The sequence below is a fragment of the Boleophthalmus pectinirostris genome, unplaced genomic scaffold, assembly GCF_026225935.1.
Source record: "Boleophthalmus pectinirostris isolate CB_2022bp ecotype Guang Dong unplaced genomic scaffold, ASM2622593v1 HiC_scaffold_19, whole genome shotgun sequence".
Classification (NCBI taxonomy): Eukaryota; Metazoa; Chordata; class Actinopteri; order Gobiiformes; family Gobiidae; genus Boleophthalmus; species Boleophthalmus pectinirostris.
The window spans coordinates 9,509,579-9,532,198 of record NW_026571140.1 but is presented as its reverse complement, the minus strand read 5'-3'; the positions used below and the strand labels follow the sequence as shown (position 1 = coordinate 9,532,198).

The following is a 22,620-nucleotide window of genomic DNA, read 5'->3' as shown; positions in this document are numbered from 1 at the left end:
ATGTACATTTTCAGTAGCATTTTTTTACCTAGCCTGGCCAGCCAGCCAAGATTTTACGCTGTTCATATTTTATTTGTTGATGCTGCACTGACTGCATAGCACATTTGATGCAGGCTACACAGTGATATTAAAGCTGACGTATTCCAGTGGCTTGCAAACTTTTCACGCCAAGTACCACATAAGAAAAGATTTGTTTTTCCAATTTAGGTCCATAAAAGACTATTCCTAAGTCCAAATGAAAGCTAAGACAATAGGACGTTACCATTGCTACAGTCATTCTAACTAGGGACTTACCCAAAGGAGGACAAAACTGTGTATAAAAGAGACCCTAAATTAATAAAGCTCTAGAACTGCAGACAACCAGAAATGTTCAGAAACACTATTCTGTTTTATTCTGACCAAACAAACAGATTTCAGTTTTTAACTAAACTTTTAAGTGTAAATGTGGGCTATGTGTTAGGAAGACTTACACGGCGTGAGGCAGAGAGCGGCCCTTGAGGTCCATACCCCCGGGGCCCCACACAGTGCCAGGCTGGAAGCTCCCTCTGTTGTCACTCTCTCCCACAAACAAAGAGTTCACCACCTGCTGGTGGGAGCCGTCATCATCTGGAAACGTACCTCCACTAACACACCAGCAGAGCCATGGTTACATACATCATAACACATTAAACATTAAAGATAAGATCAAGTTCACAGTGCACTGTTTTTGTTCATGAGCATATAAAAAACTGCTAGGGTTAATGCAGGGATCACATTATGCAGTGCAGACCATGTTTGTAGAGCTCTAAAGTACAGGGTCAGCAGATTTATTCAAACCCATGAAGACAGCATTTGCTGAAGAAAAGATTACACAGCCTAAATAATTGCAGCATTTGCATATGTCTGACTGTGACCATTCAAATGAAGTTTAATCTTGCAGCCACAGTAATAATACATCATAATAGAACTTGACGTTAAAATTCTGGTGGGGGTTCCGCCACATGCAATATCTCCATGGATATGTTCTTGCTTTGCCTGGTATGTTCAACAGTATAGGCAATACATTTGCAGGTGTTTTTATTGCTAAAAACATTTGTGAAAAACTTGCAGAGACAAGCAAGTGGCAAACCCTCCACCACAAGCTACACAGTGCACATTTTGGGTATGTAACATCATAATAAGGTATGTCATATTTGACCACAGAATGTGTAAGAATGTGTGACACTCTTACCTGGCCAGAGTCAGGCTAATGGCGTTATCTGCAAATCTACAAAAATACAAATATTAGGTTCAGTGAAACATTCCTCTTGACACCACAGAATGTAGTTTTATCTGTCAGACTTGAGGACTGATACTGACTGGCAGTCGTCCAACCACACGTCTCCTCCTCTCAGCCACGCTCCCTGGTCCATGTTCTTGTAGGCGATGAAGCGGTGGATCCGAGCTGGGACCCGAGGTTTCAAGGGGTCTGCATCTTGGTGAGGGCCATACCTGGGCACAAAAACAGAAAAAAACACATGGGAAGGAAGATCTGCATGATTTATTTATTTTTTTTAAATATTACAAATTACAAATACTGCAATTGCCTACATAATCTCAGAGTCAAAAATACTCAAATTGCAATCTGACTGGGATGTTCATGTTCTTTAGAAACATTCATATGCAGTTAAAATTCCTTATTTTACTGGATCATTCTAAGGTTGGAACTCGTATTGTTCAAGAAGAAAATGTTTGCCTGGGCTGGATCGCATCATTACTGCTATATATTCTAGGCAAAGCAAAGCCATCTTCATTTAGACATTGAAGCAGGTTGTGAACCTTCCACCAGAAGTTACACACAGTGTAGCTGTACCTGGATCCCACCAGAGACAGGTAGGGCCGCTTGTCCTTGTTGTTGGCTTCAGTGGTTTTGACTCCATTGTCCAGGATCATCCCAGCCTGCAGCACACATACACTGTCACTAGAGGTGCTTTAACAAGATGCAGAACCACACATGGAAGTATATAGAAATAAACAAACTGGTCAAAATTTCTACAAACAAATATTTGGTTATCAAAATTGTAATGCTGCACTTTTTGGCTTGTCTTTCAAAAATCTTGAGTCTAAAGGGACAAAACTGCTAATACTCACAATTCTTCATGTATTAAATCCTACTTTATCACTAATTTAGACATAGTTTAACCCTTCTATACTGTACATCTGGTTTAAACAGAATTGGAAAGTCAAATATTGCCTTGGGTAATCCTAAAAAGCACTGGTATGAACTGACCCTGTAGTTGGAGTGTGCCCGGTTGTTGATGAACAGGCCCATGGGGGTGAGCTCTGTCCGCCCGGGTTTGTACATGCCTTCAGAAGGGCCCGTGGGCTCATGGTGGAAGATGAACCAGTATCCAGTCTCCTGTGGAACCAAACACAAGCATGCACTATTAACATATTTGTCCAAATAAAGCAGTATTCCACTATGCAATCTATGTGAGTTTAAGCACTTGTTTTTGTCTGCAGTCCTATCACCAATCAGAAACGTATGTGTGTCTCAATATTGGAGTCAAAGTCGTTAAAGGTCCTATATTATGAGAAACTGGCTGTTATGAGCTTTTAGTCATGTTATAATGTTGTTACCCCAACAAAAACACACCTGGAGTTATGTTATTTTTTGTTGCATTCAAACATGTTTGAGTAATCCTGCATTATTAGTCTGTCTACATCTCCAAAGCTCAAAATGCTCTTCACCAGCTTGTGACATCATTAAGTGATAGTTTTCAAGGTAACAGCTACCTTTTAGCTTTAGTTCAGTAGATTATAGAAATTCCAGAGCTAAGATAATCTTAATGACTCTACTGAAGGTGTATTGAGTTTAAAAACAGAGTGGAGCATTTCTTGTATTACCACAGGACATCACAGAGCAGGGGTGGGCAAACTATGGCCCGGGGCCATATGAGGCCCTTTAATCTTTTTAATCCAGCCTGCCAAACTTGAATAATAATAATGATTTTCAGTGTTTTAAAAGTTATTTCAGTAAATAGTAAATACCGTGGGATTTGAAAGACAGATATTTTGTTGTGATGCCTTGTAATGATTTTCAATTATGGGATATTTCAATAATGTAGTCATGTAACATGTAATTTTTTTCTCTTATGAGGTGGATTACCAAAAAACTCCATCCATCTGCTTCTGGTCCAGCATTTCCATCAAATTTTAGAACCCTTTGTGGCCCATGAGTCAAAACGTTTGCCCACCCCGTCATAGAGTGTTTCCCATTTGAGAGAAGAACTCAGGTTTGTGGGTTAAACATGTGTGAATGAAACAAAATAACCATGTGTATGTTTTTGATGAGCAGACAAAATTATAATATACTGTAGATCAGAAAATAGCGTAATACTTTAAAGGTTTCTCAAAGGTGCACAGTAGAACTTCTCAGGTGATGTTTGTTATTGCTTTGCCTGGAATATTCCTTTAAATAATCTTTCTGAATAAATGTATTTCATGTCATTATCAGTTAAAACAGAATCAATGTGACACAAATTTCACCCCATAAAAGTGAATCTCAAGTCTATAACAATTCAAGACTATTTCTACAGGGACCAATTTGAGGCTGTGTACAGGATATGGTTTATATTATGATATTTTTTTGTTGTTATCAGTGCTATAATGACGAAATAGGAGGATGACGCTTATGAGTTTTTAGGCCCAGTTTTAGAGAGAGAAAAAAAATGTATTCGTAATAGTAGTATTAATGTTAAAGTATATAAATTATGCATTCTTATGGCTTTAATTCCCTCACTATAAGAAGTAATAAGCTATGCATAAAGCAAAACAGACTTTTGTTAAATATAAGGAGAGCTCTGACTTGTGTGTGTTTTGTTGCACATGAGTGTTTTGTTTGAGGAAAGCTGCTGTCTGTAGGGATGGACTGATAAACAGAAGATTGAGCATTTGCTGGATCTTGGGTCTTGACAATTCCTATGTCAAAACTGAGGCCCAAATCACTAAAAATGAGATTTAGGGACTTGCAATTAAGTAAAAAAAATAAAAAGTCTAGACGGAATTCCTATAAAAGGTCTACTAAAATGTTGTGAATTTCAGGGTTTGGAGTATAAATCCTGACTCTCCCCAGAATGGTAATGAAACATGGAAATAGTCCAAAAAGGTACATTTTGCATAATTTGTGTCCTTTAAGGTGCAGAGGATGTTTAAGGGTCATTCTGTGTTGAGTCTAGGTCATGTACTGTGCAGAGCGTGTTGGGGATTGGACCTCAGAGCCTGCAGCCGAGCAGTTCACCAGGTTGTTGTTGGGGTTGGCGATCCAGAAGGTGGAGGTGGCACTGTGGACAGAGAGGAGATGGTCACTCACACTGATGCATCATGGACTCTGAGAGGTAAATAAAGGTAAAGGTCGATGGTTGTAGTCTTTCTAATTACTTGAATTTCCCTCAGGATCAATAAAGTATCTCTATCTCTCTCCTTTGCCATCTGTGTCTGAGTATATGTCTCTAATTTCTAAAGGTACACTATGTAACTTTTCTAAGCAAGGATCTGATACAAGTTATAGAGAACCCTCCAGTAGAGAAGTTATGTATTGCAGTAAGTGCACCTTTTAACTGTTAAAATATGAGTTCCTTATTTCAACACTATAAAAACAAGATCACCATGTTGGACCTGGGTACTGCTAGCCTGATTCATCAGCTGGCTTCACTTCATAGAAACAGTCTGACCTCACAGCATTAGAATTTGTTCGCTTAATGTAACTTTAATGTTTCATTTAATCAATTGCTGCTATTAAGCTTTTCCCAAATCCCGTAGAAAGAAGGGCAATAACGTCTTTCCCCTTGATAAAATTCACCAAACATTCTTTGTTCCAGCTTTAAATCCTCGATCTTGGGAATCGTTACCAACACAGAATGTATGGCTCTTCGCTGACTGGTTGGTGCCCGAACGCACACTTCCGGGGTTCTTGCAAATCGTATATTCTGATTCCTGACCTAGTCGCTGGAGAGAAATGAAACTAAGCGGAGACACTAGGTAGGATATTTCCTCTATCCATGCAGCAAGACAGTGTTTGCAAATGTTTTCAGTTATGCTTGCTAATTAGTACTCGTCATGGATAATAGTTTTGCGGTTTAGTTCCTACTCTCACCCAAGCATGCCTTTGCATCCTTGGGCAACACATCTAACCCACTCTCCTACAGTATGTCTATGTAGTGATCCATATACGTATGTGATAAGGTTGATAATGTAAAAAAAAAAAAAAAAAAAAAGTAAAAAGGAGCTTGTGAACTTGTGATAATCTTCCATTGTGTTTAAAGCGTGTGAATCAAAACTAATAGTGTAGTTTTTCCCCTGACTCTGAAAGAAAGACTGAACTCATTTACATTCAGTGGGTGAGCACAGGCCCCCCAGGCACCCCACCACCCCCACCCTCACCCTGTCTCTACACACACACACACACACACACAAAGACACGCACACACACCCGCTGCACACCATCTCATTTGATATAATGCATTTTTAATCCATAGAAATACATCAACGTGGGAATTAGCCCCGAACACAATGGTAGGGATAAATTGGACAAAAAGCTCTTTACAAAACAGTGATTTTCTGCTGTGGAGCGTTAATTGGATCAGTTTAAATGAACATAAGAGGGAGCAGGCTGGCCCGCAGTTGCCATTACAGGGTCTATTTGTCAATGTTTAAGCTATATTAATTTCCCTATAGGCATCATATACGATGTCTCTGGAGTAGGGATGCATTAATATCAAATTTGAGTGCTACCTTGACTGTGAGATTTTACACTATTTTACAAGTCTTGACATTTTTTAAAATTTGCATTGTCTAACACTTGCGCCCGTTAATCAGAATAATGAAATGCAGACTATCGTATTTGTAATTATATTGACTATGCATAGACAGGTCAACATGCTCACCTTCTTGATGTAAGGTTAAAGTACTAACCAATAAAGGGGAAATGTTTAGGGTTAACTGAAGATCCTTGCTTACTAGGTTTGTCAAAAGTGTAGAAAATCAAATGATAATCGATACTAAAACTAGTATTGAAACTAGATTTGAGCAGGTACCGATACTAAAAATGTCACATTAACAGGACAGAATGAACCTTTCCTGAATAGCTTTAGAATGATTTTGAGCTGTATCAGAACAAGTATAAGAACACATAGACTAGCAGACACCCACGGACCACTATGGACCCTACCTGGACCACTGAGGGATTACACAGATAAAACGTCATTTAATATTGAAAATCACATAATATTGTCAAAATAAAGACAACAAAATGTGATTTTATTATCATTGTGGTATAGGAACTTAGTCTGATTCATCAGCCAGTTTCACTTTGTGGAAACCGTCTGACTGTCTGCATTAGGATTCGTTCGCTCGACGGTAGGCGGGTACTTTTTTTATTTAACCAATTGCTGCTATTTGGTCATATGTAATGCGCCGGAACGCTGTCCAAGTAATTGCCAGCACAACAGCAAACAAAGCAGAGAGTGAACATGTCTGTCAAAGATCATTGTTGTTTCTGCAAGATGAACTTGAGAATTAAAGGTGCAATAAAAAATGCGAAGTTTGTATTTGACAAAGGAAGTCCGAAGGAGGATAGTGTATGCAGTCTGCTATCTTAACTTGGGTTGTTTGAGCTCTTCACTGATTGGCTGGTGCTCGGTCTACATCTTCCAGGGTTCCTGCAAACCGTCTAGTGTATTCTGATTCCTGACCTAGTTGCTGGAGAAAAATTAAATTGAGTGGAGGCACTAGGTGGCCCCAGCCTGGCTAATAGGAACTGAGTATTTAGTTTTGAGTCTATTCCTTAGTAATGAAATCAAGTAATAATTTTAGTATCATGATAACACTAGTGCTAATCCTGCATTTGTGATGGAAATGTGCCATTGAATTTTAGAGCAGGGAGAGGTGAAATTCCTCTTCACTCTCAGTTTACATTTTAATTTGATAGTGTGTGTGGGTGTAAACATATGCACTGAGTCATGTGGGGACTAAGACCCTGATACTGTTCCTGTGAGGTTTACCACAACATGGTACAGGCTAGATCCTGTCTGGTTATAGTTAGGGTTATAAAAAAATGGAATATCTCGTACATCTCAGAAAACTGGCTGTAAGCTACAAAGGAGTTGGTAATAATAAGAAAGAAAGCGTGGGAATATAAAATACCACATTTCTGATGGATTCCAAATATCATCTGTTGTTGTTGGGATATGAAACTATGGCAATATGGTCAGTGGTGGAAGAAGTACTTGATTTTGTTAAGTAAAAGTACAGATACCAGGGCAAAAATACTCAAGTAAAAGTATCACATGAAAAAATTTGCTAAGTGAAAGTATTAAAGTACCAGTTTTTATAAGGTTTCAAATGTGTGATTTTGATAAAGATTTGTGTTGAATTTTGTTCAGAAGCAACTGAAACAATCGTTTTTCCTAGCTGCTTTTATTTGTATATTTTTATTTGCTCAAACTATGAACATATTAAAAATGACCCCCTCAGCTTTTTCAATCATAAAAATACTTTTACATTTCAGTCCTGTTCAAAAATGTAATGGAGTAAAAAGTATAGATACCTGTTCTCAGATGTAGTGAAGAAAAAAAAGTAAAAAAAAAAAAAAGTACCCACTTTAAAATGCACTTAAGTAAACTACAGGTACCTAAAATGCATACTTAAGTAGAGTACTGTACTACTTTTACTTTGTTACATTCCATGTTTTGTGTGTAAACCTGGGCAAGTCTATATCAGACATCAGACATGAGAAGAGTAGCCAAAAATGTTATTCTGAAGAAATAACACTGAAGTAGAAGTACAAATAAATACTAAGAGTATTTATTTATACTTCTACCTCAGTGTTATTTAATACATTACTCAACAAAGAGTAAAAAGTATTTAGGGAAACTTCTACCCAAGTTAGAAAAAAAACATCTGATATACAATCTGAAGTAATTTCATGTAATTGTTTGGAAAAAACATTCACTAAATTCAGCATCTGGAATTTCAGGACAGGCACAAAAATGATAAAACTAAACAAAATCTGAAGGAGCAATTGTCAACATAAAGCTTTAGTTTCTTGCAGACTCACAGTGAGAAGAGTAACCAAATCTTTTTCCCAAGCAGTACAACTGTTACACTGTCAAATATATTATCCAAATAGGCATAAAAGCATGTTGTCTGAAAACTACTCCAAGAGATATTTTATTAAAAAATAAATGTAGCTGAGTAAAGTAACAAGGTACTCCTCACCCCTGATAGACAGACTAATGCAGTACTGTATCTGTGTGTGTATGCGCATGTCTGACCTGCAGTCCTGCCTGGGGTTGGCCACATATCCGGGGAAGGAGTCTCTGGTGATGTCTCGGCACATTTTACTGTCACGGTCAGAGGGCAGCAGGGTCCCGGCTCGCACCATGAGACCCAGACAGTGGTCAAATGTGTTCCTTTCCTCTGGACCATCCTCGGTGAAGAAGCAGTGTCCTAGAGTGTCGTAACCCACCACGTCCTTCACCTGCAAACACCAAGAAGATATGAATGCACTTGATCTGCTATTTAAAACACCAATATGACGCTATTTTCTGATTTATGTTATAATCACAAACATATCTGGAGTTGTGTTTTGTTTCATTCACACAAACCTTGTATATTTTTGGCTGAGTTCTTCTCTCAAACAGAAAACACTCTGATCTACCCTGTGATGTCATATAATAATACAGGATGTGTTCCGGGATGTTTTTAAACTCCATACACCTTAACTAAAATGATTTGGATGATTTCAGGCCCTGGAATTGCCAATCTCTACTGAAGTAAAGGTAAAAGGTAACTGTTATCCTAAAAAACTACCACTACATGACATCACAAGGTGTAACAAAGCATTTTAAGCTTTGCAGATGTAAACAGACTAATAAAGCAGGATAACTCAAATGTGTGAATGGAATGAAACCCAAGTCCAGGTAGGTTTTTGATGAGGTAACTACATTCTAAGATGGCTTAAAGATCACAAGAGTAAGTTTGCATAATATAATCTTTAAAGAAGACATCAAACAAAATCTACTTTTATGAGCTTGTAACCATGTTTGAATGGTGTTCTTTACTCAGAGTTGAATTTCAATTGATTTATGATTGAGTAATCCTCTACTGCCCTACTTTTGAGAGCCCTGACATTTTCTGTTTTCACCTCCTCCCTATATCCACACATGACTATTTACTTACTTGTAATTCAAAAAAAAAAAAAAAAAAAAGAAAAAGAAAAAAAAGAAAGGAATTGGTGGGAAAAAATCATTAAGCATTAAAAAAGTAGGGATGGAAGATATATCAGTTCCAAAATCGAGGTTAGAAGTATCAGTTTTCTTGGTTATTGTATCAGTCTGGTATTGGCATAAACTGTATATATAAATGGACATAGCTAACCCACGAGCTGGTGCATTCCTAATCGGAAGTGACAATGGGCATGCTTCCAGATCCATCGACTCTGGCTCCAATTCACTTTGTATCGAAAAACTCTCCCCTCTCTCCGTGCCTGTTGCTGTGAGCCTCGTCATTTTGGTCATAAAATGTTTGTATTAACCTGCTTTACATGATCCTTTTTATTTCAGAATTTTGTCTCTAAATCATGATATGAAGTTTAATAATCTTCTTTCCCCGAAGTCGCTCTGGCTAATGATAGCAGCAGGTTTGATCGACAGCGTTGCTAAATGGCTGCTATGTACTAAACCGGCAGGTGGTAAGGGGAGTTACCTTCAACAGCCTCACTCTGGATTGGCACTTTGGTTGCTATTATACAAGCGGTTGGAATTTCAAATATGGAACTTGGTTCCAAATCCGCCACTATTGCCTGGTTTCACTCACGTGACCCTGATGACACGCGAAATGGGGAGCAGGAAGTCTTTTGCTCCGCTTCAAAACATAGCACAATGGGTGACAACGAATATGCTAAAAGTGTGAATGGGCCAGCACAGACCCGCTATCACGAAAAAAATAACTCTAAATATAGGCTGTGACAGGTACAATACGGAGAAGTCAGACTTTTCATACAAGGAGGATTTGCCCAGTTTTGAGGAGATGGATATAATAAAATGATCTGGTGCTGCAGCCCTTGTATTACACTGCGAGCCAAATGAAAGTCTTTAAAATCCTGGAGGCGTACAACTATTTTGTATCTGGTTGGGTTATAAAAAGGTATAAAACGGGTAATTATAGCAGTAAGCTAATAAAATTAGCACCACATAAAGCTTTTTGAATGATAAGTTAGGCCCTATAATGCAACAGTTTACCTGTCACTTACTATGCTTGTCTTTGTAAATAATTGTTCAAAAAAACTTTTTAAAATATGAATTAATAAATGACACAATCCTTACCTGTTACAAAGTGGTCGCTGCAAACTCTAGCACTGTCCATTTCTGCGCCTCCTGTTTTTAGCTGTAGATTTTTTATCCACTTTTGTAATATTTTTCTGTAAGTTTTTGGAAGCTAACTCCCTTGTTGCACACCACTTTTGGTACACAAATAAAAACTTTCATCTTTCTCCCGATTAGAGTACTTGTAGCAACCATAGGCTGCACAGAATAGACATTTTGGTGCCTAATCAACGAAGTTAAATGGGGTTTTGTGCATCTGTCTTTACTTCCTGATCCCCATCTGCTTTTGTTGATGTCAGCGTAACGTCATCTAAAACCCAGCAATAACTGCCAACCTCAACGAGCTTCATTTGACTGGACCCGAACACTAAAGGCGATGTCACTCCCTAAATGCACTTCTTTATACAGTCTTTTGAGATTTTGATGGTTGGAAGCTGCCTCAGTCTTTTTGTGCATGTGTCTTTCCTTTTGCTATATGTTGACAGAAAATGCAACTAATTATTTAACATCCCAGGTAAATGTATTTTGTTATTTTATTACAAAGTGAAATGTTAATTTGTGAACTTCATTTTAACTGTAACTTGTAATTGTAACTGTAAATTGTAAATTTATAAGCCTAGTTATTGTTTTTTTTTTTTTTTAAATGTTAATATAGGTATTTGCATCAATTCTCATCCCTAGCAGCAAGAGAAATATTATAAAAAAAAACAAAAAAAACCCCAAAAAACCCATCCAAGTTACACCCGAGATCAAACCCTTCTCACTAATGCAGAGGTGATGGGTTCTCACCAGGAGGCCGTTGGTGCCGTGGATGGTGACGCAGCGGGAGAAGGAGTGGTGTACGGACACATGTTGGATGGAGGTGGGGGGGTCGTAGCCTCCTTTCTCATCCACGTCCCCGTTCATGTGGAAATGGATGGGGTAGTGTCCCATGGTCTGCTGGCCCATGTGCTGGAGCTCCAACCCGGATAAGTGCACGGCCCGGAAACCCCTCTCCACCTGTCCAATCAGAAGCAATATGTTAAAAGGTTCATTATAATTGCAGTATTCAGGGTATTTGAACTCCTCACCTTAAAATCAGTATGTTCTGTTTTCAAGCAAATATTGTATGGACAACAAGTAATTAAACCTGGATTTATGAACACAGTTTCAAGGTTGCAAATCCCAAGTCAAGTTCAAGTCATGTCCGAAGTCAAGTCCCATGTCACGTCCTAAATCATATCCTAAATCACATCCTAAATCACATCCAAAATCACGTCTTAAGTCATGTCCGAAATCACCTCCAAAGTGACACCCAAAGTTATGTCCTAAGTCATTTTCCAAAGTCACACCCAAAGCCGTGGCCAAAGTCATGCCCAAAGTTACGTCCAAAGTTATGTCCCAAGTCATGTCCCAAGTCACGTCCAAAGTCACGCCCAAAGTCATGCCCTAAGTTGTGCCCCAAATCAGGCCCAAAGTCACGCCCAAGGTCATGTTTAAATCCACATCGCAACTCATGTCCAAAGTTATGTGCCAAGTCATTTCCCAAGTCATGTCCAAAGTCACGCCCAAAATCATGCCCTAAGTTGTGCCCAAAGTTAAGCCCAACGTGACGCCCAAAGTCATGTCCAGAGTCATGTCCAAAGTCACGTCCCAAGTCATGTCCAAAGTTATGTCTCAAGTCATGTCCCAAGTCATGTGCAAAATCACATTTAAAGTAACGCCCAAAGTCACTTCCAAAGTCATGCTCAAAGTCATGTTCAAAGTCATGTCCAAAATTATGTCTCAAGTCATTTCCCAAGTCACGTCCCAAGTCATGTCTAAATTTATGTCCCAATTCAAAGAGTGTTTGTTCAATTGGCCTTCTCAAGACAAATACCAGCATAAAATGGGTGGAAATAGTGGGAAGAGACATTCAGGAAATTGTCAGAACTGAGGTGACACAGTACCTTTTTATTTGATATTATTTATTACAAATTCTAACCCCACTTCTGCTCATGCCAGCCTGAGCACCTCTGGGTGGGCTGCCTTTCTGAGCACCATCTTGTCTTACTGCACAGACACCCTACACCAGGTTGGGCCCATTATTTTCACACGCATGGCGTTCACTTAGCCTGTTGGCCTGCTGCCTGCCTGGGCCCTGGGGGGACATACGGTATAGACGGGCATATTTCTGACGATTATGATACCAGAGCTGATGAACGGATGGCACGCTCGAATGCAACACATCCAGATCAAATTCCTCTGCCTGACACCCACAAAAAAGAACTCGCGTGCGGTTTGGGTGAGCAGAAATGTGTCTATAAATTTTACTGTGTGGCAGGAAGAAAACATAAATCTATCCTTTTTGATGCTGTCAAACTATATAGACCAACGCTGAGGCAAGAGCAGTTCAAGTTAAATGGAGGAATACTCTTTTGGCATTGCTATATTTGAACTTATAGAGATTAAAACATGTTAATGGAATTCCACAGATTGGCATGTAAAGGTGCACTATGTAACTTTGTTATTGCTATGTCCTGAATGTTCTTTAGTAGATAGCATTAGACTTATCTATTTAGCATTTATTCAATTACAGCTGTTTCTATTGCTTAAAATACCATGGGAAACATCAAACATTCCAGGCAAATAGCATGCCATCTCCATGATAACACTCAGGGTATCTACTAGGCACCTTTAACTAAAGTTGTACTCTGTAACTTTTCTGGTGGATGGTCAGCCACCAGGTTGTTGGTGTAATGGCTTTTCGCTAATAAAATACATCCCTCTCCATGGAAAAAAGAGAGTGTGACGAGAAGTTACGAGTCAGATCTGTGGAGAGGTGACCCTACCTCTTAATCCCATGTTATTTGAGTGTTATGATTTTATGAATAACAACGACAGCCTGCCTGGGGACTACAGATGAATGCATGCATGAATCTCTCCTGTTATTTTGTATTTTTTACCATGTGTTTTCATTTCAAACGTACCTTGAGGTGTCCTCCAAAGGTATCGAAGTTGAAGAACTTGCATGCGCTCTCGTTGTAGCACTCGGGCTGCATCTCTCCTCTGAGCAGGATGTTTCTGGTCAGCAGGCCCACCTCCGCTCTCATGTCCACCCCGTCCACCAGCTCACCCATGTGGAGAAACTGTGCTGTACCTGAATGCACCGCACACACATCACAATCAAAATATATATTAACATTATCTCTTATTACACTGTTTTGCTTAGAATGTAAAAGATTTGAGAGTTAAGTTTATTGCACGTCATCTCATCATTTGTACCGGGCAAAGTGGGTGTAGTGTCTTCCCAACGATAGTATGCATGAAGCTGGGATTGAACTGTTGATCAACCTGGTGAAATTCTCTTCTGTGCCACTGATGCAGGATTTAATACCACTTTTAAAATACCTACATGTTGTAAGAAGTAAGTAAGTATGTAAGAAGGTTGAAGAATAAACCCAAATAGTGCAAGAGTTGTGAGAAAAGGCATGAGGCTGGAGTTCTAATACAGGATAGTGATAATGTTATGCTACCACAGTAGGGAGTATTATATCTCTGACAAAGTAGGCCAAGATAACAAGGGCTGAGCTGGCAGTGTGGGGCTGGTGCTGTACAACAATTTCACAGTCTAATAAAGATAAGTCCAAAGCCATACTGTAGAACATTCCAGACAAAGGAATAACATCTCTATGGAAACAAGTATGACTTTACTTTCTGCCAGAAAATGTAGATAGTGTATCTTTAAAAGTGCACTGTGTAACTTTTCTGGTGGAGGGTCTGTTACTCTGTCGAATGCTTTTCTCCATGGAAACGTTCTTGCTTTGTCTGGAATGTTTCACAATATGGTATTAAACCTTTCAATACTTCAGTTACAGGTCAGATCTGTGGAGAAAGCCTGTTTTTCTGGGTATTTTTGAGCAGCAAAACCATTTGTAATTGAATAAATGACACCCCAAAAACTTTATAAGTCAGTTTAGATAAATAGCTACATGGGAGATAGTTAGAAAAAAGTTACCTCCTCTGTCCAAACAAACAAGTCCACACAGACATATAACACATACACACACTGTACAGTTTGAGGGACAGAACAGCGGCCGCACCTCTTGAGTCTCGGTAAATGTCACGATGGAAATAGAATCATGCTAGCTCCAGGCACCACTCTTCACTTAACATCATTTATGCCATTTACAAGAGTTCAGATGAGACAACTAATCCTGGTACAGTTATGATCACTGAAGGCCGATACACACACACACTCACACACACGCAAAATGGAGGTATCAAAGTCTTTATTTTATTTTTTGTGAAAGGCCCCATATTACGCTATTTTCTGATCTATGTTATAATACCTCTTCCTTATCAAAACATACCCTTGCATATTTAGGCTGTGTCCTACCTTGTGATGTTATGTGGTATTACAAGATGTGCTCCTCTGTGCTTTTAAACTCCATACACGTTCACTAGAATCATTTGGATGATTTCAGTCCTGGAATTTTTTAATTTAATTTTTTTTTATTAATTTATTTATTTATTTCATTCATAAAGCATAAAAAGACATCGACAGTGTCACAACATCAAACACACAAGAAATGAATGAAAAGGAGCAGAAAGAAGAAAAAATCTTATGTTATCTGCCCCCCTTTCCTTTTTCAAGACAAAACATCAACACCGATGGTCACTAAACATTCCATATTAATTCAGGCACAATTACTGATCAATTGCAAACAGTAAATCTTCATTATTATACACAACTTAGTTTTCTTTTTCATACAGACACAGTGCATTCGATTTTATATGTTTTTTAAATGTCATCATTGTACTTGATTCTTTTATTTCTTTGTCAAGACTATTCCATAAGTGAACTCCTTTCACAGTGACACTGCCGAATTGCCAATCTCTACTGAACTACCGGTAGAAGATAGCTGTTAACTTGAAAACTGCTAAACTACTGCTAAAATGACAAGGTGGAACAGAGCATTTTAAACTTTGGGGATGTAGAGAGACTTCTAATAAAGGATTACTCAAATTAATGTGTGTGAATGTGTGAATGAAACAAAACACAACTCCAGGTTCACAAGGGCTGATTATGCACAATATAGGACCTTTAAACGTGCACTATGTAACTCTTATTGTTTTGTTATTTGGTATTTATTCAAGTATATGTGTATTTGTTGCTAAAAAATCCATAGTAAAACTAGAAAAGCACTCAGAGAGCGCAGACCTCAGCCAAAATTGCGATAAAATCAGTCTTCTGGATCAGATCCGGATCAGCCTTTGGAATATGAAAGAGGATCCCATTGTCCATCCCTGAGTCAAATTTCATGGGGTTTGGTCAATAATTAACCGAGATATTGAGAAACAAAATGTTTGGCCCCATTTACCACAATGTTAACTAAAATTTCAAAGTGATCCAGAATCCAGGATTTCTTCCGGATCACCCCCAAAATGAAACCAGTTCTTCCTTTTCACATTTCCAACAAATCCTGAAAATTTCATCAAAATCAGTCCATAACTTTTTGAGTTATGTTGCTAACAGACAAACAAACAAACAAACAAACAAGCAAACAAACAGACAAACGCCGGCAAAAACATAACCTCCTTGGCAGAGGTAATCAGTTTGAAACCATGAATAAACCAGGGCACAACCAGACTAAAGTAGGACTAAATGTTTTTTTCACCCAAATCAGAACAAAACCGGACCCAACCAGGACTAAATTAGAACGCGCCCAGAACTAGACTAAATGGCAATATGGTAGATATTAGCGTTAGAAAATTTGTGACATAGAGATGTAACAATAACTGAAATATCGCAATATTGTATCGTCAAAGTTCTCACAATAATATCATGGACCATCACAATATATCGAATTATAAGTCTCTTTGCTTAAATTAAGAGGCATGGTACAGCAATAGCTAAAAAAAAAAAAAAAAAACACACACACACACACACACAGAGGGAACTACATAGACCATGATCCTTTGCTCCATTTCAGTGTAGACTACAAGAAGAAATAACAGTTCTAAGCACTTTTAAGAATTAGTTCTTTGGATTAAGTCTTGTCAAGGCATTTTAAGAGGAAAAAAGTAGCATATTGACAGTTATGTTAGCCTCCACAAAATAATAAATATTGTACAGTGAGATGTATATTGTGAAAATATTGTACCGCCTCCCCACCATATCGTGAGCTTTCCCACGATATCGCAATAAATATCGTACTGCAAGGTTCATTTAATTTTGACACTACCACTGACCTATAAGCACAATATAAAAGGACACTTCTGACCAACATTTTGAATTTGAAAACAACTGAACTGGAAATGTATTGAAAAAATACGATTATTGTGAATATTTTGATAAGATTCTGGAGTCCTCGTTTTGCCCCAAAACGTCACTTATGCCCTTTCAATTTTCAGCAGCGTTGAATTCTCAGAAAACAAACCGCAGTAGTAGCTGACCTGTGCTGACTCCAACAGTAAAGAGTCCTGTGAGAAAAGTGTGAGAGGACATATTCATAAACATGTCAGCTGCCGTTAGTTTAACCGGTCTTCAACATCATCACCGTCTGAGGCCCAGTCTGAGGCCCAGAGGCAAGACTTTACATAACAAGGACCTCACTGTCTTGTCAACGCGGCGATTTAAAATGCCCAAAATACAACATGAGGATCCATGATATCATAGATAATCCGTGTATCATTCGTTCATTCGTTTTTCAATATAAAACCAAAAATAAGAAAATGAAAAAAACAGCAGTTTTCTTCGTTATTTGTCTCCAAAATCAAAAGTTTTCGATTTTGTGTTTAAATGAAGAATGGAAAAAACGGATAACGACCGTTCCCCGTTTACGTGACTTCAGTGACTGCGATGCCGGACTTTTGCACCGCATACGGACTGAATCAGGACGGATCCAGGTCCGAGACCAGAGCGGGACTGAGACCGGGACCAGACCGAGACCAGAGCGGGACTGAGACCGGGACCAGACCGGGACCAGGGCGGACTCCGAGCTTTGACTCCGAGCCTCCACGGGGTCCGAGCCTCAGCTTCGAGCTCCGGCCCTGCCGTGGGCTCTGAGCCTCCGGTCTGGTCCCGGTCTGGTCCTGGTCTTGTCTCGGTCTCGGTCTCAGGCCCGCTCTGGTCCCGGTCTGGTCCCAGTCTCACCGCATACGGACTGAATCAGGACGGATCCAGGTCCGAGACCAGACCGAGACCAGAGCAGGACTGAGACCGGGACAGAGCTGCTCTGGTCCTCCGCGCTCAAGAACCGCGGCTGGTTCCGAGGTGGTGCAAAGCATCCGACCGACGCATTCAGACCAATGAAAATGAATCGAACTAAGAGCTTTTGGTTCAAATGGACCAGGTCCGGGACCAGACCGGGACCAGAGCGCTACTGAGACTGGGACCAGACCGGGACCAGACCGGGCCTGAGACCGAGACCGAGACAAGACCAGGACCAGACCGGAGGCTCAGAGCCCACGGCAGGGCCGGAGCTCGAAGCTGAGGCTCGGACCCCGTGGAGGCTCGGAGTCAAAGCTCGGAGTCCGCCCTTGTCCCGGTCTGGTCCCGGTCTGGTCCCGGTCTCAGTCCCGCTCTGGTTTCGGTCTGGTCTCGGACCTGGATCAGTCCCGGTTCAGTCCGTATGCGGTGCAAAAGTCCGGCATCGCAGTCACGGAAGTCACGTAAACGGGAAACGGCCGTTATCCGTTTTTTCCATTCTTCATTTAAACACAAAATCGAAAACTGAAAAAACGAATCGTTATCCGTTTTTTCATTTTGGTTTTGGAGACAAATAACGAAGAAAACTGTTGTTTTTTCGTTTTCTTATTTTTGGTTTTATATTGAAAAACGAATGAACGAATGATACACGGATTATAGATTATAATATGTATTTGTTAAAATATAATGTTTTTTCCTCATCATAAAAATACCTTGAAGTTTGCTTCATTCACACATGTTTAACACGCAAAGCCTGCATATTTAGGCTGAATTCTTCTCCCAAACGCAAAGCAATCTGTTCCATCTTGAGATGTCAGGTGGTAATACAAGGAAGTGCTCTACTGTGTTTTAAAACTCCATATACTTTCCCTAGAATCACTGACTGAAATCAGGTACAGGCCCTTGAATTTCATCATGTCTCTTACACTGTGGGAGACATACAACCCAATACATGTTTACAGGTTTTGTGTTTTTACAATTATTACTTGGTTTGGTGGGATAATAACTGTGTTAAATATATAAACATATTTTTGTATCAGTTAAGTGGCAGTTTGTGGCGAAAAGTCCAAAAATACCTATGTCATCAACAAAAAATGTTCATCTAAAATGCAAACAATTGAGGCGTTAAGCCCAAGGCACACATTTTTAAGTGTTGTCATCTATTTAAATCTATTAGTCTAGTCATCACTGTTTTGCTCTCCAGACAAGTTTTGGCCTTTGTTAAGATTATGGCTGCTTTTGATAATTTGCAGCCGATGTCATCAACATTCCCTGGGGTTGTGATAAGGATAAGATAAGATAAGATAGGATACGATACTCCTTTATTCTCCTGTGTGGAAGAAATTAGTCTTAGGACAGGGGGTCACATGCTTTAACACAAAGACAAGACAACACAGCAACAACAAAAGCCCACACCAACATCAATCATAGAACATAGATAAATAAGAGACTAAGTTTAACCATGAGTGATACACCAGCAGGACCTATAAGTCACTCTATACAGGCAAGCCCTTCACAGCCTATGTACAGTTTTTATTACACATTCCCTAAGCCTATGTGCAGTTTTGATTGCACATTACCCTAAGCCATAGATCTACAGCCTTCTTCCTCTGGTGAGCTACTTCTACAAAACAAAAATGCCAGAGAGCTGTCATTTTAGCAATCACAAGAAACTGAGCATTTATAAAAGCCACGGCGAGCCTTAACTGAGGTACAGTTAGATACCTATAAAACATAAACCATTATCCATTTATTTGTGTACAAAGTTAGGCATCAGAATGATACATGTACAATGTATCAAAGTAACAGACTTTTTTTTTTTTAAATCAAATTTTACCTATTCAGGACAATACGTGTAGATTCAGAAATCCCTTAGCGAGCTACTTGGAATGGGGTGGAGAGCAACCAGTAGCTCCCAAGCTACAGGTTGGAGACCCCTACCCTTGGCTTTGTGCACATTCCCTAAGCCTATGTGCAGTTTTGATTGCACATTCCCTAAGCCTATGTGCAGTTTTGATTGCACATTCCCTAAGCCTATGTGCAGTTTTGATTGCACATTCCCTAAGCCTATGTGCAGTTTTGATTGCACATTACCCTAAGCCTGTATGCAATGCTTGTCTATAATTTACTTTTATTTTTTTAACTGTACTCTCTGAGTTTAGCAGATGAATGGCTAATGGCACAAAATAATGTTTGAATCAGTTCAGGTTACATTCTGGGGCCCTGTACCTTCTGCCCGACGGCATCAACTCAAACTGACTGTGAAGAGCATGGGCTGGGTCACTGGCCACCTTCCTGCCTAGTTTCCAAACAGCTTGGCATTTAAGATATAAACACTTACACTTACACTTACACTTTATCAGAAAATGAATTAAAAGTAGTGAAATTATTCATCCATGCAGCAAAATAATTTTACTTGATAAGCTATCTTAAAATAAACTACCTCTAGACAAAAATGAGGCAGTCTCAGAACTAGTAAGTAGATAATAAATCTGAAAACAAGAAGAGAAGTTTTAAAATCTTGGCCAAATCAGAGAAATTTACGGTGTACTGATTATTTTACTCAATCTTTTAGTCATGGTGATGCTAACTGTAAACGCTGCTCTATGTGAGGCTTGTAAGAATTGAATCTGAGCTTTATATTCACACAATCTAAGCATAAAGAAGTGGTTTAGTTGGAACTAGAACAAGTGAGATCATTTGTGCTGTTATACAAGTCTCTCACACACAAAATGACACAAGCTAGCTAGCATTAGCCAACAGTTTTTCAGCTAGGCTCTCGTTTTTGTTGAAAATCAAACACCTAAACAGGACTGTGAATGCCGGATTTCAGCAGATGTGACATACATGATGAAAAACTTCACAAAAATTCTAAAAACTAGAAGAGATAAGAGCGCTGTTTCCGACAACAACATGAATAAGGGAGGACAGCCAACATGGTCTCATCCTCAAGTGTCATCCTTCTAGATCTGGAGCTGATAACATTTAAAGGGTCCGTATTACGCTATTTTCTGAGCTCTGTTATAATGTTCACATCACTAACATACCTGGAGTTGTGTTGAGTTGTGTTTTGTTTCATTCAGGCATGTTCTTCTCCACTTTCATGTCATGTGGTAATACAGGAAGTGCCCCACTGTGTTTTTAAACTCAATACACCTTCACTAGAATCATTTGGATAATTTCAGCCCTGGAATTACAATAATGAACTAAATGCATGACACTATCCCAAACAGTTGCTTCTAAGTGGCAGAGATGCATCGATCCAGCTTTTTCACTTCAATACTGATTTCGATACTATAGCTTCAAGTATTTTCCCATATCCAATATCAAGTGATACTAGTGCAGTGACTGAAAATTGTATTTAATTTCCTTTTAAACAATAAATAAGACAAAACTGAAAGGCATGTGTTATGTGTACTTACTGTTCTCAATCTCTCAAAATAAGTTAAAGAAAATGTTTTAAAAATTTAGTGACTGAAATGTGTATGTTTTTCTCAAAAGATTTTGTGATACTTTGTAATTTGACTGTTTTGTTTTGTATTGACTGTGCTCCTGCTACCTTGGCCAGGTATTGAAAAAGAGATTCTGAATCTCAATGGGACCTTCTGATTACATAAAGGTAAAATGAAAAATGAAAAAATGAACACCAGAACAATTTTGTGTCAATAAAAGTTCAAATATTATGGGAATTTCTTCACCTGATTCATCAGCCGGTTTCAGTTCATAGAATCCGTCTGACCTCGCAGTGTCGTTCTCTCGATGGTAGACAGGTACTTTTTTTTTCCATTCAACCAATTGCTGCTATTTGATCGTGACGTTTGTAATGCACTGCTATCGGGGCTAACTGGCTTTTGAAAACTGTCTAGTGTATTTCAATTCCTGACCTAGTTGCTGGAGGGAAATTAAATTCAGCGGAGGCACTAGGTGGTGCCAGCCTGGCTAGGAATTTCTTGGACAGACTGCAAACAATACAGTAAATAGTTTAATTACATACATTTTTTTGTCCAACCAAGATATTGATTTAACCGATATTTGTAAGCTGATATCCGATCAGATAGAATCAGATCTTTCAGTATCTGCACTGATATCCGATACCATTACTGAATCAGTGCATCCTGCTAAGTGGGCGGGCATAAAAGTTCATAACATGTTCCTAATTCACAGTTTAAAATCATGTACAAACGCTTGAATTTCAGCATGTCCTCACCTGCCACTCTGATCTGGTTGGAGGCACAGCTGGGACAGGGCAGCAAAGTGAACTCTTCGGCCTGGTGCATGGAGTAGTCCGTACTGGCCACCACGATGCGGTCCCCGGGGCCCCAGCCCTGAGGGGGGTCAGCCAGCTCCAGGACGCTGCTGTTGGACTGGGAGTCAACGGAGATGTAAGCGTGGGGACGCACTGTGGGAGACATACAACATAAGACATGTTTATACTGTATATTTTCATATTATATTATATTATGTTTTTATATTATATTACTTGGTTTGATGGACAGAGGCAGAGTTACCATTGGGCAAAAGTAGGTGGCAGCCTAGGACACCTGAACCTGGAGGGGCCCCCAAACAATTGCCCTTGTCATTACCACTAATGGCCAAGGCCTCAGAGTAATTTGATTTTCTCTCAATATGACATTAAATGAGAGCAGTGTACTTTTAAACAAGAAAACACCATCAAAAAGAAAAAGAGTATCTGATTGTCAAATTTATTTTAACTGTCAAAACATTTCCCTCTTTCACATTAGAATGGACTAGTCAGCTTGACCCTGATTTGAACACAGTTATAGCAATATCATAATGGATGTAAACAAAAATGTAATTGTACTAGCAAAAAAATATAACTACTTTCAGCTCTGGTTATGTAGTAGGCTACCGAACTAATAAGACAAGTTCCAAGTCCAATCCACCCTAATTCAAATGGAGATGTGCATGTCTCAAGAACAATGGGGAAAAACAGACAATAAATATTAAAGAAATACAAAAACAAAAACATAAACAATCAAACAAACAACAAAACAGTGCATTATAGTGAGGGCCGCAAACTCAAGTTCACCTAGGGCCCCCAAAATTGTTAATTCCGCCACTGTTGGTGGGATAGTAACTGTGTTA

General features: G+C 39.2%; 1 protein-coding gene across 1 annotated transcript in view; it reads right to left on the bottom strand.

Annotated features, from left to right (window-relative positions):
- LOC110162588 (cell migration inducing hyaluronidase 1) overlaps window positions 1–22,620 on the bottom strand; it is a 139,609-nt gene that overhangs the window by 21,691 nt on the left and 95,298 nt on the right. Inside the window, 10 exon segments of the mRNA XM_020927486.2 lie at window positions 471–623; window positions 1,211–1,246; window positions 1,339–1,470; window positions 1,832–1,917; window positions 2,249–2,377; window positions 4,232–4,301; window positions 8,292–8,497; window positions 11,133–11,342; window positions 13,292–13,461; window positions 21,722–21,913. Coding sequence (XP_020783145.2) covers window positions 471–623; window positions 1,211–1,246; window positions 1,339–1,470; window positions 1,832–1,917; window positions 2,249–2,377; window positions 4,232–4,301; window positions 8,292–8,497; window positions 11,133–11,342; window positions 13,292–13,461; window positions 21,722–21,913 — 1,384 coding nt within the window.